At 39.2% G+C, this 17,473-nt stretch overlaps 1 protein-coding gene across 10 annotated transcripts in view; it reads right to left on the reverse strand.

Moving 5' to 3' along the window:
• Positions 1 to 17,473, reverse strand: part of ELMO1 (engulfment and cell motility 1) — a 526,860-nt gene that overhangs the window by 259,582 nt on the left and 249,805 nt on the right. For 9 of the 10 annotated variants that reach the window (XM_087917593.1, XM_087917598.1, XM_087917597.1 and 6 more), the window contains 4 exons: positions 12,633 to 12,711; positions 11,856 to 11,906; positions 11,001 to 11,123; positions 2,025 to 2,156 (listed from right to left, as the gene is read on the reverse strand). In XM_087917593.1, the coding sequence (XP_087773719.1) occupies positions 2,025 to 2,156; positions 11,001 to 11,123; positions 11,856 to 11,906; positions 12,633 to 12,711 (385 nt within the window). The remainder of the gene's footprint in view (positions 1 to 2,024; positions 2,157 to 11,000; positions 11,124 to 11,855; positions 11,907 to 12,632; positions 12,712 to 17,473) is intronic. The other variant, XM_087917596.1, reaches the window with a different exon arrangement.

The following is a 17,473-nucleotide window of genomic DNA, read 5'->3' on the forward strand; positions in this document are numbered from 1 at the left end:
TTTTGCTATCATGTGACATTTCATGATGTTTTCCCCTTCACAGAGCTGGGGTGGCCCTATTGATCCGATCACATCCATAGGTCCGCAGGCTGCCAGCTTTACACCCTCAGTTTCTCAAAGGTTGTAAGAGATAATTTATATTATCTCTTTCACTGGAGTGTAATGCTAGCCGCAATGCATTTATTTAGTGAAAAGCCTTTTGTCACAATGTTTATAATTGAAAATGTTTACAAAATTATAGTAAAACAAAATAAATCCAAAAGTCTTAACGTAAGATGAAAACTAAAACCATTATAACATTTATGAAACAATATTTCTCCACTTTAATAAACTCTCCATTTAAAAATGGCTCAAAAGCTTGAAAAAAATCACCCAAAGTTGTATTCTTCCTTTGTGTAACCTCTCCACCAACTGACTCAATGTTCAGGGAGAAGGTTCCAAATTAAAAGTTCTTGCTGAAAACATGCAGGAATTTATAGATTTCATCTTAGTGGAAGATCGTAAACTTTTTTTTTCCTGGTGAAGGAATGAATTATTAACCAGTAACATTTCTTTATAATATCTTCCTGAATACAGTGCACTTTCTGTCACAAGTGACTGAATTAATGGAAAGAGGAAATTACTAAACAGCTCTGTAACAGAAGCAGTAAACCACAACCTCAGACCTGATACTGGAAGGAATGTGTAGTACTCATCACAAAAAACAGCAATCAATCATCCAACATATATAATTATGTGCATTTAACCAGCAAAACCCACAATGATAAGTAAAGTCATGCATTTTTCTGTATTCAAAGGAATATTCAGATAGACCAGAAAAAACCCCAGAAATAGAGAAAGTTGAGTAATGATTTGCTACAGAAACAGTTCAAATATAAGTCATAAACCTGAAATAACAGAAACTACTCTGCCTCTAGAAGTCTATAATATGATGGTCCTATTATGTTTACTCTGAACAAATTCCATTTCCAGAGCATTTATTTCCAGAAGAGTATTTCAATTATTGCAAGTGGTACACAAGCTTAACTTTAATTGTTTTGTTTACAAATCTTGGTAAATTTAAACAAAACAAATTTAATAACAATCTATATTATCAGGGTTTTTGAAAAATCCCTCTTCTCATAAATAGATATTCTATTGCAAAAGAATCAACAACCTTTACACAAGAATTGCCTCAGAAAATAAATAAAAAAAGATTTGACCACATAAACATGAGGTTTGTACTGTATACAAAAATAGTTCTTGGGAAGAAATACTCGATACTGGATTTAATGGTTCAGTAATTTTTAGACATACTCTATGCCAAAAACACAGAATCTGGAGAACTACCAAGACTTGTTCAAATAAATATTTGAGATCACAATGAGCTCTAGAATACCACTTAATATTTCTTCTAGTCCATAATGGTCCCAGATTTTCAGGGTACTGGAGTGATGGCAATATCAACTATGATTCTAATTATGACAGTTCGTCCAAAATGACCCAGAGGGCCACATGCAGCCGGTAAACAAGGAGCCCCTTGGTATAAACAACAATATGCAAAAAGTTAGTTAGGCTGAGCTAGACAGACTATTGTAATTGACCAGATTTGATTTAGAATTTACTGTTAACTTGTTTATAGTTAGATAATCTTTCATTGGGAAAATATTATAGAGGATGAGTTATAAATGATAGTGCAATATAGCTGAATAAGAGGTTATATAATGGGACAATCACCTGCATAACTCTGTGAAAAAATGAGTAGCATACGAACAAGCATTCTGATCATACTAAGGTACCCATATCTCAAAATCAAAGATGTGTGAAATACTTAAAATGTTCATAGATATCCTGCTGCAAAAATCTCCAGAAAAATAATTTAGTCCATCCTTACACATTCCACAAGTAACAGTTCCAAAAAAATGAGTGAAATAAGGGGAACGGTTAAGAATGTGGACTGAATGGGAACATTGTCTATGTAACATTATATCATCACTAAAACAAAATGCATTAGAATGCTAATATGAAGAAACAAGAATACTTACGATAAAGCCAAGTTTTTTATAATCACGTGTATACATGGATTTACGCTTCTCAATATTGCCACTATTGCTATTGGGCTCAGATTCTACATCAAAAGCAATTCTTCGGAGTTCAAATATGATGTCCCTCTGGGCCTGAGGGGGTTTTTAAATAGATTTTTAAATTAAAATATTCAAAATAACAATCTTTCAAGAATGTAGTTTTGGATAAAAGTAACATCAGCCGCTTTTCTTAATGTAATTGAATGTTATTCAATAAGAGATAAGATTTAGGTTATCTTGCAATTATATAATATTATACATGTCATGAAAACTAAATATTTCTGATTAGAGATGGAATAGGTATGGCACACTATTATATTTTGGGGGAAGGCTTATGAAACGTGAAGGACCAAAGTGGGGCAAATGGCACATGCAAATAGTATAATTTATATACCTGTATCAGATATTATTAAACAATTGACATAAATTAAATAATTGTACAATGCTCCTCCTTAGGTTTGAAGGTAGGGCCACCCAAGTTAAAAGATATTATTTTACTATAAGTTCACCAGTTTGGCCTCGTCACCATTTCTTTTCTAAAAAAAGATTCCTGTGGGGAAACCCAAACAGGCACCTTTGTGGAAAATTTTGTTTTATATTTTCCAGACTCTTAAAATAGCACGTCTGACAAAATGGTTGTTAAAATGAATATTTACTTTAACTTTATCATACCATAGGTAGCTGTGCCAACCAAATCTTAATTCACCACCTTCTAAATCCAGTAGCCTCTTATCCTGAAAGTTCACCCATTCTTTAAACCAGATCAAACAGCAGGCATAAAAATACAATTTCAAATCTGGTAGGCCCAGACTTCCTCTTTCCTTAGCATCTTGCAGTAGTCTGTATCTAATTCTTGGTTTTTCATTTGTCATATAAACTTTGAAATGTCCCCTGGCATTGTTTAAATGGAATATCAGTTTCAAGTATTGGTAGTGAGCTAGAATTAGAAGATCATGTCTTTCTGTCATTGGTTTACATATTTACAATTGAAAGATAGATTTAAATTACCGTATTTTTCAGATTTTAAGACATACTCCCCCCCCCCCCAAAAAAAAAGTGGGTGGAAATGTCTGTGCATCTTACAGAGCAAATACGGGCCCATTTTTGGCCTCCCAAAGCCTCCATGCATCCTGTTTTTGCCCTCCCTGGCATTCAGAAGCACTCTGCAGGCCAAAAACATGCCCATTTTTGACCTCACAAAGTGACACCCGAACTGCCAAACTGCTGGCAGCCGGTGATCAGCAGAAGTAACGTGCAGTACTGCATTCTAACCATTGCGCCACAGCAGCTCTTCTTAACTTGGTAAAAATGGCATGGTAGCTAATAAAAGGGCCCGCAAATAAGAGAAGGTAGGTTATAGAGTTTGGGAGCTAATAATCAGGAATACATGGGATCATCTTTCTTCCTAACAATTAAGCTGGGAAAACTTGACTGAATGATGATGAGATTTTTATCCTGCCTATTTTATGTATAACTCAAGGTGACAAACATGCCTAATAGTCTGCCGCCTATTTTTCTCAAAACAATAATACTGTGAAAAGGATTGAGCTAAGACAGTGATGGACCAAAAGTCACTAAGCCAGTTTTCAGGCTTAAGGAAGACCTAGAAAGGGCGTTGGTACTTACCTGATACACCTGTTCTCTGTGAGCTGTGAAGAGCATCCAGTGATGGGAAGGTGCTTCAGTCCCTTCTAGGAAGGGTGGGCTTAAATTTGAGGACACTCCTCCTCCTCCACGAGACTTCTCCTTAGCGTCCCCAGTTTTGCAAAGCCAAGGTATCGATACCCTATATGCTTAAGCCTATGTAATAACCCTGGTCGGAAAAGACCCCCTACCAGACGGAATAAGAGGGAGGGGTTGGATGCTCTTCACAGCTCACTGAGAATGGGCATATCAGGTAAGTACCAACGCCCTTTCTCCCATGAGCTGTTCAGAGCATCCAGTGATGGGACATACCAAAGCTTGGCACTGTCCTAAGGGAGGGACTCCGTCTGGGTTTCAGACCTAACTGTCTCTGAAATAACTTGCTGCAAAACTCACCTACCAAATGAAGCCTCAGCAGAAGCAAATATGTCAATGTTATAGTTTCTAATAAATGTAGATGGAGAAGCCCAGGTTGCAGCTCGGCAAATCTCCTCTATTGTAGCTTGGGTCGCCCATGCTGCTGTGGTGGCTGCACTCCTCATGGAGTGAGCGGTAATGCCTTGGGGCACTGAAATCAAGTGAGAGTCATACGACTTAGCGATGGTAGCCCTTAGCCATCTATCTATGGTAGAGGGTGAAACCTTGCGCCCCAGGGTGTCAGGCTGAAAGGACATGAAGAGGGCTTCTGTCTTTCTGGAGGGCGCCGTGCACTCTATGTAGATGTGCAAGGCTCTTCTTATGTCCAAGGGTGCCATTGGTGTTCGAGCCTGTGTGATGGACGTGAGCAAAAATTTGGGAGCAGCAACTCTTGAGCTCTATGGAATGCCAAATTAACTTTTGGAATGAAGGATCTGGTCTGAGAACCACTCTATCCAAATGGAAAATGCAGAGATCTTTGTGCACTGATAATGCAGCTAGTTCAGAGATTCTTCAAGCAGATGTAATTGCTATCAAGAAAACTACTTTGTAGGTTAGAAATCGAAGTGTCGTGGTCCTTAGTGGCTCGAAGGGACCTGTAGTAAGGGCCAATAGTACCTTATTTAAGTCCCAAGTTGGATATCGGTGCACTACGGGGGGCCTCAAGTTCTTGGCACCGCGCAGAAAACTGCAAATGCGAGGGTGATAAGATATGGAGGTAAGATCATCCCAAGATATGACCGAAGCCAGGGCCGCCACCTGTCTCCGCAGAGTATTGTGTGATAACCCTTTGTTTAGGCCCTTCTGTAAAGATTCTAATAACTGCGCTACTGATGGGGAAGTGGGGTCGATCTGAACCTTCTGACACCAATGGCAGAAGCTAGACCAGGTGACCTCATAGATTCAGTTCATCGAAGGATGTCGAGCCGACTGAATAGAGTGAATAACTTGAGTAGAAAGGTGTTCATCTCTTAGACGTCGCCCTTCAACTTCCATATGGCTAAGTTTAGCCATTGGGGTGTTAGGAATAACAAGGTTACCTAACGTAGTTTGGGTAAAATAATATATATAAACTATGATAGTAAGTTTAAGTGTGTGTCACTTTAACTGCAAAGCATGTAATTTTGGGTGCGGTGTGAAACCGCCATAAGAGGGAGCAAGAGAACTGACGATTGATGGTTTGATGGTTTGCTAACTGCTTGTTTTCCCTACTGCTGAGTTGCTGAAGGAAGAGAGGAGTTTTGACTTCTTCATATCTCTACTGCGAGAAGATATATTACTGGACTGATATTTGTAAGTTTATTGACCTCTCTTTTTCGACACTGGAATTTGCAACTGAATAATCCCCGGACGGATTGAACTAGTGAATGATATACGGACTGTTTGACTATGCTAAAACTCTTGCTGGAATAAACTATTTAACTAGCACAGTGTATCTATTTTACTGAGTGTAAGCTACAAAAACGTTTATCTCACATATTTTGTCTGCCTGCCTGACTGCCGTGCAGATTCTGCTAGGGTGTATCCCTAACAGGGGGTCCAGGTGTAGCACTGGGCTCTGAGACAGCGATATGACTGATGATGGGATCCTCCACAGTGGTACCGTCGAGAGGTCCTTCAGTTCCACAAACCATGCTCGCCTTGGCCAATAAGGACCCACTAATAGCAGGTCTGCTTTTTCTTCCAGCAACTTCTGAATCAATTTGGGGATCACGGGGAGGGGAGGAAAGGCGCATAGCAGTCTGGTGGGACAGTGACGTCTGAGAGCGTTCACATCCTCCACTCCCTGCGATGGGTAACAAGAAATGAATCAGAGAAGCTGCGCATTGAGTGGGAGGCAAACAGGTCGACTACCGGTCGGCCCAATCTCCGAGTAGCCTCCAGAAAGATCTTGGGGTCCAGACACCACTCTGATTGGTCCAACGTGGCTCTGCTGAGCCAATCCACTTGTACGTTTGCTACTCCAGATATGCACTCCACCTTTAGAGAGAGAAGATGGATTTTGGCCCACAGGAATAGTCTTTCTGCTTCCCTCGTTATTAGATTGGATTGAGTGCCCCCTTGTTTGTTGATATGGGCCTTTGTAGTTATGTTGTCTGTTAAGATGAGCACATGTTTGCAATGGAGATGTGGGAGGAAGTGTTGAAGTACCAAGTACACCACTCTCAGTTCTAGTTGATATTGTGTGCCTTCTCTGAATCTGTCCAAAGGCCCTGCGCTGTATGGGGCCCCCATCCCACTAGACTGGTGTCTGTTGTAACAATCGACCTGTGTGGATCCTTGAAAGGGCATCCCTTGTTGATTTCGGGTCATGTCCACCATCATAGAGACCTGAGAACGGTTGATGGAACTTTTATGCAAGTCCTGGCATCATCTCTCCTGGCACGTTGGTATGGCAACAGGAACCATTGCAGGGTTCTTGCACGGAACCGGGCCCAAGGGATAATAGAAATACAAGAAATCATTTTTTCCGAGAAATTTAGAAATGAGACATAGGTGTACTTTCCTAAGAGTTCTGATCTGTTGAGCCAAATCACTAATGCTTTCTTGTCTGTCAGGGGAGAGGAAAACTTTGCCTTCCAGGGTGTCAATGATGGCGCCAAGGTGAATGAGCCTAGTAGAGGGTGTTAAATGACTTTTTTACCAATTGATTGAAAACCCATGTTGTTGTAGGGTTACAAGTGTAGTTTGAGTGTTTGAATTTGCTTGATTGATGGAAGATGCAAGAATAAGAATGTCACCAAGTAGCATTGAAGTTGGATGGACCTATCTCTGAGTGATGCTGCCAAGGCAGCCAAGACCTTTGTAAAAGTTCTGGGAGCTGAAGCTAGGCCAAATGGGAGAGCAATATATTCATAATGGACAGAAACAAAGGAATTTGAAATGTGAGGGCTTAATTGGGATATGTAAGTAAGCTTCCATGAGGTTTATGGAGGTAAGGACATCGTGTTTTTTTTCTGATGCTGAGTAAGATGGATTGGAGAGTGGTCATTTTAAATTTTTTAAATTTTCAGTAAACTAAATATTGGTTTAGATGTTTTAAGTCCAGGATTGCCCTCCATCTCTCTGAACTTTTAGGGACCACGAAGAGGTGCGAATAAAAACGAAGACCATTTTGATTAGGTGGGACAGGTTGTATGGCCTGGATCTCTAGTAGACGTGCTATGGCTGTGTCCATGAGAAACCTTCTTTTTTTTCCCTGCGTCCCTAGAGATTGGGGACTTCATAAAAAAATCCGGGGGGTTGAAGCTGAACACCAGTGCCAGACCAAATCAAACTGTGTTCCTGACCCATGCGTCAGTGGTAGAGGAGTCCCATTGGTCGGCAAACCTTTTTAGGCGACCGCCAACGGGAATCTCGCTGTGGTCATTACTTGGACCTGCAGAAGAGCCTAGATCCTGTTCCCCAAAATTGTCTCCTAGGATGGAATTCCAGGTTCCAGGTTCAATTCTATCTGTCTGTTGACTGAATCCAGGCTCTCATCGAAATCTTGGATAGTAGGGTTGGTGGAAGGAGCAAAAGGAACCCCTACGAAAAGGCTGTGGTGATCTGGACTCTGATCGATGAAAAAGTTCTGGTTCTGGTTTTAATTAGGAGGGGTTCAAGCAAACTGCCAAATAGTTAGTTCTCCGAGATGGGAGCTGAGGCAAGGCTCCACTGTGCTTGACGTCTGCCTGCCAGTGCCTGAGCCAAAGTAATCTTCTAGCTGCAATTTGGGAGGCAGTGGCCCTAGAGGAAAATTTAACTACATTGAAGGTAGCGTCTGCCAAAAACTCTGCAGTGGCTATTAATTTAGCCACATCTTGATGTGCCCTTATGTTTGAAGCTGGATTGATATCCCTCAGGTGGTGGAGCCATCTGAGAGATGATCTGGTGAAAAAGGAGGTGACTGTGGCCGCTCTGATGACCCATGCATCCGAGACGTGTGCCCTGCAGAGGGCTAGTTCCGCCCTCTTTTCCTCAGGCTTGAGAGCCTCTTCAGCTTTACTTGGGATGGCTGAGGAAGATGCAAGCATGATGCTATGCTCGTCCACTTCTGGAGTGTTTAAAAATTTAGAGAACTTGGGTGCCAAATAGCGGGATATGAGGCTGCTGCAGCCCATTGTTTTTGCACTAAATTGGAAAATATGTGGCACAGGGATAACCTCTGCCTCAGTGACTCCTTGAAAGAATATAAGATCCTCTGCTTCCCCTGGAGTATTTGGTGGGGGAGGGGTACCCGTATTATCTAGCTGTGCAGTGTTCTTGGCCTCAATCAGCAGGAATTTAAATAATTGTGGGAGGAATAATCCTGTAAGGGGAGGTCAGGTGAGAGGCCTTCATCATCAGACATCCCCCTTTATAACGGATCCACCTGTGACAATACCTGGTCAACGGTGTGTACCGACCCCTCCTCCATTTCATCCATTGGATCCTTGATCTCCCATATCCTGTGTGTACTGAGGGTCTCTGACAGTGGGCATCAATAGATCCACCGGGGGGTAACCTGATGAAGATGTGGATCCATGATGCCCAGAGATCGTTCAGAAAGAGAACCGCAAACCAAAGCTGATGGTGTTCATCTTGCCTGAATAGCCTGTTGGATGCCTGCTGATATGCCTTTCTGGATAGCTGGCTCCATCCGTGCCCTCGTGTTGGCAGGGATTTCCTCTGGAAGTTCCTCCTCTTGTCTGACGCCAGCTACAGTTGGTGTGAATGTTGCCTCTGGGGCCCTCCTTGGCGAGAGAATATTAGAAAGAGCCTCCTGGGGAGGTTATATCGATATGCTGCCCCTTCTGGATAAATCCAGAGGGGCGGTTGGAAAGTTCTGGGCCTGTGAGGTAGAGGGTATGATAAGTGATGAAGAGGTGGGTTGTATAGCTGTTGTGTACATTTTTCTACCTGCCTTTCTAATGCCTGATGGCATCTGCATGCATCTTTCTCTGCTGCCTTAGAGGTCTTTTTGGGCTCCATGGACTTATCTCTATTTTTAGCAGTTAGTCTAGATCTGGAGTTGTAGTTGCTGGCCATGGTAATGCCTTTGATAGATTAGCAATGGAAAGAGGCTATGAAATTAGGTGGCTGGAACACCTGGGGGCCTGCTCCTTTAAGGGGCAGGGGATCCTGGAATAAATAGTTCCCCGATGCCTTTAGCAAATGTGTCTCCTTGTTCTGTTTTGCTTTGTTATCTATTTATCTATATTTTAATAACTTAAAAAATTGTAGAATTTAAGTCAATCAAGTCAATTTTTGAATAAAGTACTTGTAATATCAAATATGGAGACCAGAACACCCCCACTCCAGACCTGGCACCTATATGAGGGCACAGAGGTCTGTAACTGATAATTAGATCAGTTTAGCTGCACTTATTGCCTGTGTAATCCAGCAATTCAAGTCCTCCATCATCAGTGGACTGGTGGTAAGGAGTCCTCCTTCCCAGGTCCCCCCAAAAAGGAAACCTTGTTGGGTAACTTGCCTCACAGACAGTAACAATTACTCAGCAAATTTAACCACACAGCCTTTAAAATGCTGGCTGCCTCGTGGCAAAATGAAAATGAAAGTAGCTATCATCGCCTGGCCTGCTGAAAGCAAAACTGCTCAGCGGGAAGGCACAGGGGCTAATTCCCTGCCCTGAGGTGTTCTGCAGGGAAAGCCTCATAATAAAATGGAAAAAAGGCTGCACTTTTAAATGGAAGCTTCAAACCTCGAAGGGACACAGCGTTTTCTCAGCTGGCTGGGAGATCAGAGATCCTTGTTTAGAAGTTTAAGGCAGCATGTCTCTGAAAGGAGAGGCTTTTAGCCTCAGGGCAGATTGGAAAGATAAGCCTCCCTGTTTATGAGGAGGCTGGAACATAAAAACAAAACAAAACAAAAAACCTAGCGAAATGACTTTTGGAGGTTCCCGGGGGATGGTTGGTGACAGAAACTATGGTATACCTGGCCTGAGAATAAATCAGCTAAATCGCCAGTGTTCTGTTCTGACCAGGAAAACAATAACACAACTTGTCTGAAGAAAGGCTAAAACTGGGCACGCCAAGGAGGAGTCTCGTGGAGGAGGAGAAGTGTCCCCCTAGAAGGGACTGAAGCACCTTCCCATCACTGGATGCCCTGAACAGCTCATGGGAGAATACCCTGGATAAACCTTCTAGGCATGTCACTTTTATCTCTGTATAGTATATTGGTGTTTTGTGAGAATCTGCGCTCATAATGTGATTTTTGATAGAATAGTCACAAATACATCAGCATAGTTTGCATATTTTCAGGCAAGGAAGGAGTTCTTGCTGAAAGTATGGATTATATCTTCAGGATGTAATTGAATGCTGCGGTGTATAGGAAAGCCCAGTCCTAGAGAGTTCTGTAATTCATACCAAGCAAGGAAGAAAATAAGACTGCTAACATTCTCATCATACTTGTCAAGTATCAAAAGGACATTTGGCATTTGAAAGTGTTGCTGAAGCAGCAACAATTGCAGGGTCTTGAGCCAAGATACTACCAAAGCTACTGGTAAATTCTGGTCCTGGCTAGATGGTTCATCATTTGGGGAACTTGGTCCTTCTAGACACAACTTAGTTCTGAATTTATAGTAAAGTATTGACAATCTGATCCATGATTGAGATTGGAACTCTTCCACACCTTTTTGAATCAAGAGTCATTTTACTGTTCGTTTATGACATCAGTCCTTTGCTTACAAAATAGCTTTTTTGGATCTGAAAATAAAAAATTCTATTCTCATTAGCTTAAATAACACCATTTTCAATACTCTTGACAAAAGCTCCAACATGGAACATGTAAAAGAAAATCCACAATTCTTAACAATTCTGCTCCAAGGATGATATGATAGCCACAAATCCCTGAAGACTTCCCATTTTCAGCAGCAGAGCAAGACAGTTTGTTTACCTGATCTTGAGGGTCCATTTTTGTCATCATTCTATCTTCCAGTAAGTTAAAGGTGAGTACTTGCAAAACATAAAGTTGATGTGCCATTTCATTATTAATGGCCCTTTGAGCTCTGATAACATACTGAAAATAAAAGCAAGAGCAAAGGAATCAGGATAACTTTCATCTAATGTATTTTATCAGCAACATTATATCCAGCTTTATTCACTGTGGAAATAACATAAATATTAGAAATGCAATCAGGTTGATATGATGTAACATGATGATTTTTGGATTGTTAGATATTTTGCTATTAATGTAATGTTACTGTACCTAATATAAGATGAAAGTTGTAAATTTCTCTTTGTTCTTACAAAGAAACAAAATAATATGTGAAAAATGTGTCCAATTAAAAATATGCTTTCAAAATTAAGAATTCATGACAAACTTTTGTTATGTGAAGACCAACACATTTCTCATGGCATACAATTTGTTAATAAACTTCGTCTTTTATTTGATTCTTTAAACACTTTCCTCCTCTTTTTCCTTTAACATTTCCCCTCTTCCTTTGTAGCACAAGCCTAATTTGTGACTCACTGTACCAATCATAAATCCTGCTTAAATTCAATAAAACTCCAGTTGCCCTGCCTGAATAAATAATGAAAAGAAATTACCAAGCAATTGAAAGAGCAAAACATAATGTTAGTGAGCTGGATTTGGATAGGATCACAAAGCTACAATATTATCAGAGAACAGAGAACTTCTGAACAGAGAACTGTGAATTAATGCAGTTCTTGTTCTAAAAGATCAGATTATTATGCATGTGTTACAAGGATAATATGTAATTTAGAAAAATAAAAAAGCTAAAATACTTACTTGTAAAATGATTCCCCGAAGTTGTTTCTGTGCTAAAATATTTGCCATTTCCTGGTTTTGAAAAAAAGTAATAACTTAGTTTAAGAACACTGTATAATCTTGCAATACAGATTTGCAAATTTATGTACACCATCCAGAATCACTTATTGAATATAGGAGCAGTAGTGGGATTCATTTTTTTTTTTACTACCGGTTCTGTGGGCGTGGCTTGGTAGGCGTGGCAGGGGAAGGATACTGTAAAATCTCCAGTCAAAAGTGGTATTTGCCAGTTCTCCAACCTACTCAAAATTTCTGCTACCGGTTCTCCAGAACTGGTCAGAACCTGCTGAATACCACCTCTGGTTAGTGGGCTAGGAAAATCCATTTGTCACTAAAGGCAAAGGTATCTATATTATATATTTCATTTGGCTCTTTAGCAGTAATGCCAATCATTTTATTTCTTTAAAAAATATAACTTCTTACTTTGCTATTAAGGAAATAAGTAATTTTTTGAGTCTTTCCCACCCTGCCTCCCAAGAATAGGCTAACAATTTCAACTTCTTTTACAAAAAAAAGGGAGCCCAAAAGAAAACAAACTATTCTGTATATACTTGACAGATGAAATATATCTGTAATTCAGGGTAGAGAGTGTCAACTTCACCAAAACATACTTTCCTGTATAAAGATCAAAGTACAATTGCCTCATTCATGTAGCTAATAATTTGTGTTTTCTTTTCACTGTTGTGATTGGATGATAGCAATTCATTATTTACCAACTTCAATTAGAGAAACACTCACCTGTCTCCTGTCATCAGGTGCTTTAAAAAAAAGTGCATTTATCACAGCAATGGTATATGTTTGAATTTCTTGATCAGCCCTGCATTGAATACAATTTTAAAACAGTAAGAATAATATATGATATTCAATTAGAGCTACAGGAACTTATCCTCTTATAGACACTTATTTAGACTACTGCAATATGCTGTAGAGAGATTTCCTGAAACTTCACAAGGTGCAAAATGCAGTATTCCAGGTTACCATTGATAATTACCAGTGGGTTAATTTGTGTATACTATGGCCTCTTCATTGTTCCCTATTTGCTTTTGAGTTGTAACTGATCTGATTATTTGCAGGGATGTATTTTTCCACTGGAGTCAGCCTGACCAATGGAAGGGAGGGAGGGATGGAGAGAGGGAGGGAGGGAGAAGGAGGAAGGGGAAAGGGAAGACTTCTTTTTTACAAGAGCTGGCAGTAATATGTAACATCCTTTGCAGGCACATTATGATGATAAAATTTATCGCTGCACCAATGTGAAAATAGAAGTAATAGCATCTAATACAATATAATAACTATGAAAGGTAGGAAGAAAAGCCACAGCCTAGACAATAATCTGGCAAATGAACCCAAATCAGAAATGTAATTTGACCTTAGAATTCACTCTCCTAAGTTTCTCCTGCTTCCCAAAGGTAGTGGAGAAGAGAAGCATTTTCAGACAAAAATCTGTTACTATAAGCACAATGAAAGCAGTATTAGTATTCCTGATTTTGGTTTCCTGGTCTTGACTACTTCAGAGAGTTGATGCAGCATAATTGTATGCCATATTTTGTGAGGAATCTGTGCTTATTTGGACTGTTAATTTGGACTGTTGAATTAGCCAACAGTCCCATCTTATTTTATTATTCTGAAAGCTGATATTTTCATATAATCTTTGAATAAAGATCAGGAAGTACCTGATAGTACATCCTTCATATCTTCCCTCTGCTTACCAGATCATACTGCCCATTGCTGGGGATGCTGGGAATGCTTATCAGCAAGATATTTAGAACAGGAAATTGTTTGTGGTGTTCAGTGCATGATCTGTCCCCTAACTGTTTCATACTAATTTCTTATAACCAGGTAATATTAATTCTAATGTGATATTTTAGGAAATCAGTATCACTAGTGACTCAACCAGCAATATTCTAGGTAATAAAAGGTGTCATAATTGATGACAATTAGAAACTCTTCTTTATAAGATGGAGATTAACAGATAAGTTTTCTTTTTTAACACGATGTAACTACTAGAAGTATTCAATTATCAAATGTTATACTTATTACAATTGAAAAAACTTGAATAGAAATGTAAAAGATCTGGATGTTTCCAGATGTTTTTTCCTAAGATAATTTAAAAGCTGTTTTTTAAAGACCTGTCAAGAATAAAATAAAATAAAAAGGGCTAAATATATTATTTTTCCATAAATGGGAGTAGCACATTGGAGGTGGCTAATGGAGTAGTAGAGAACAGCCTTCCCTCCTCCCTGTGTGCACTTTTGTTTCTTCCCTCTCCATCCTTAGTTTGATTTTAATTTAATTTTTAAATGTAACACATTTAATGTTTTATACTGCATTTTATTCAAGGTCCATAAGCCACCCAGAATAGCCTTCTGGTGGAATAGGTAGAATACAAGTTAAATAAATACATAGTTCTGCATATTCCTAGAAACATATGTATGAAAAGATCTTATGATCCACTAATGTCATGATTTCATTTCATTTTTAAATTAAGTTTTCTTACAGCATGGTTTCTTCACCCAGTCACAGCTGTGCCTTTGTATACATGGACTACCTGAGTTTCATTGTCAGAGGATCCTCAGCTAATGATACCACCATTATTGATATTAAAAAATCTAACTTTGATATAATTTCCTTTAACTTTCTGCAATAATTCTTTTATGAATCAGACTTTTATCTGTCAGCCTCTTTATCATTTCCATCTCCTTCAGTACATATATTTCTTAGCTATTCTTGGGAGTCCTGAAGAGAATGCAGGATAATTTCGGGTAAGAGTATTATTACATTTAGTGGCAGCAGCACTTAAAATTGCTTATCATAATTTCAATATATTTATTGAATAGAAATATTTTAGTATTTTATATGTGAGCCAATTTTAATTTCTTATAGCACAGCGATAATCTGATCCTCATCATCTAATAATTCATCTCAGCATTGGCTTTGATTTGTAATAGTCTTACAAATATATATTTACATTTTTAATTCCTCTGTTTTAAAAATTGAGTTTGCTGTTGAAACATTAAGAATGTTGAATATATTAGAAACAAATAAATTTATAACTAGGAGCCAGCATAGGTTTCTTAAAACCAGATCGTGCCAAACCAATCTTATTTCATTCTTTCACAAAGTGACTAAATTAGCAGAACAGTGAAATGCTGTGACTTTAGTAAGGCATTCAACAAATTAGACTACAATCTTCTTCTTGGTAAGCTAAAAAAATGTGAGATAGTCAGCATTGACATCAGATAGATTTGTAACTGGCTGACAAACTATACTCAATGAGTAATCCTTAATGGTACTATATCTCCATGGAGGGAAGCAAGCAGTGGGGTATCATAAGATTCCATTTTAGACTCAGTACTCTTCAATATCTTCATAAATGACTTAAATGAGGGAATAGAAGTGGAATTTATTGGGGACTTTTGGTCTGGTGCCAGAGTGTAACAGCCGGGACTTGCGGCATTCCGGGAAGCTCAGCTGATTTCTGTCTACCTGGAGGCTCCTTAGGGCCATACTTGGAGGGGGTGGCAAAAAAGGAAGGGTTCCAGTAGATCACAAGTGGATGGCAGTTCATGTAGTTGGATCTGGGAAAATCTTCCTGACAGGCAGAGAAGAAGACAACCATTAATGGCCCAACCAAAGCTCTGACAGCTGAAACAAGCTAGCACAAAGAAAAGCGGAAGGAAACCGAGTACTGGACTAGGGTAAGGAATATTCAATTTCTACCCAGAATCAAATCTAAACTCACCACAATAGCTTAGTGAAGAAGGGAGACTCCAGAGAGGAGTGAGGAAATTACCACCCTTTCCCCCTCCCGAAGCGGTGAGAAAAAGTTCACATATTTAGTGAAAGATCTCTTTTTTTGTGTGCCATTTTTTGAATTTCTTTTCTGTATATCTCCTTCAGAGTTGAAAGGAAAGGAAGCAAGGCTGCCATCTACTGGCTAAAGCAGGAACATATAAGAAAAATATTTTGAACTGATCAGGCTCAACAAAAAGATGGATAATAATTTGTTTTGAGAACTATAGAAATTGATGTTAGAGAACAATTAAAGATTGATTAAAGACAGTGTCCTAGCTTGGAATTTACTGAGGGAAAAGTAAGATTGGTACTGCTGCAGAGGTCAATCCCTTTTTGATGGTGGTGGACTATAAAGGAAACTAAACTGAAAAATAACACTTGTTTCATTGAAGATAAGGGAGACAGCGGGCCTTATGGATTACAAATATTAATGGCAAGGACATAATAAATATAGAAACGGATACGTACTTTACGGAGGGAAAATTCAGGGATGGGTTGCAGCAGACCTCCTGGATTACAAACTTAATTGTTCTGGATTGGTTTTGAAACATTGGGCTTTTGGGATATTAGACACTGAGTTATTGAAGATGTATTGAAACTGAACCGAAGAAGAGCTGAAGAAGCTGAAGAAGCTGTCATAAGGCTTTCTCCCCTTGGACATGTGGGTTATCAGTATTGATTTTGTTGGGTGTTGAATGTGTAGGTTGCTAATTTCTAAGTGGTTTATCATTTTGGTGGATAGTAGGACTGGTGGAAATATTTATTGGTAGCTATAAATAGTGATAGGAAGAACCAATAAATTAACACTAGCTGCTGGGGAGTCAACCTCAAACATAACCAAAATAGGGAAGAAGACATCTTCCAACCCATCGTCAGTATCCTCAAGCCCTGTTAGGAATGTAAGTCACCTAACAGCTGGGTTGGACAATATATAAACTAGGATAAACATTTTAAAACTGTATAATTAAGAGAATCCTAAAAGTGTAATTGGGTGTGGTTTCTCAAACGGCCATAAGATGGAGCCAGAAACCTGGGTTGTTTTAGTCTTGGTCTCAGAAGAGAGTGTATCTCAGCGAGTCTTTGTTTCCTTCAGTTGGAGAGTATTGCCGTTCCTTCATTTTTCCTAATTGACTGTTATTCATGGATTTGATATAAGTCTGATACTGAACTGTTTTGACACTGGACTTTGTTATTGGATTATCCCTGGACTAAAAACTGACTGATTTTACCTGTGAATGACTTTGGACTGCCTGTTTTGAACTTTGCTTAAACCTTTCTGGAAGTAAAGGCATACATTTACTGTACAGTGTATCTGTGTGCTGTGTGTGTATTATTCAAACACTACTCTCAATATGTCTCCCTGTATGCGCTCATTCTCCTAATGGGGAATTACCTCAACAAGCCCTTCCAATCAGAGGTCAATTGAAAGCAGGCTTCAGGTGGAAAAATCAAATACATCCCAAAAGGAGGTATTAACGCTACTCCAGACACTACAGGAATCCATGACTAAAAGTCTCAATGAAATAAGGAAAGATATAGGGGAAGCAAGAAATGGCATGGGAGAGATGAAGGGAGAAATCTAAAACATGGACGAAAAATTTGAGAACTTCCAACAAATGATAATAAAAAATGAACAAAGAATTCAGGAAGTGGAAGAAAAAATGGAGCAAGTAGAGAATAAAAAGGAAGATACAAACTATAAACTATTACAAGCAAACAAGTAGTTAGAAAACACCATGATAATGCTGGAAGCAATAAAGCTGTCCACTATCTAAGATTTCAAAATA

This window comes from Pseudonaja textilis, chromosome Z (assembly GCF_049901715.1).
Source record: "Pseudonaja textilis isolate UNSWEBS1 chromosome Z, rPseTex1.2, whole genome shotgun sequence".
Lineage (NCBI taxonomy): Eukaryota > Metazoa > Chordata > Lepidosauria > Squamata > Elapidae > Pseudonaja > Pseudonaja textilis.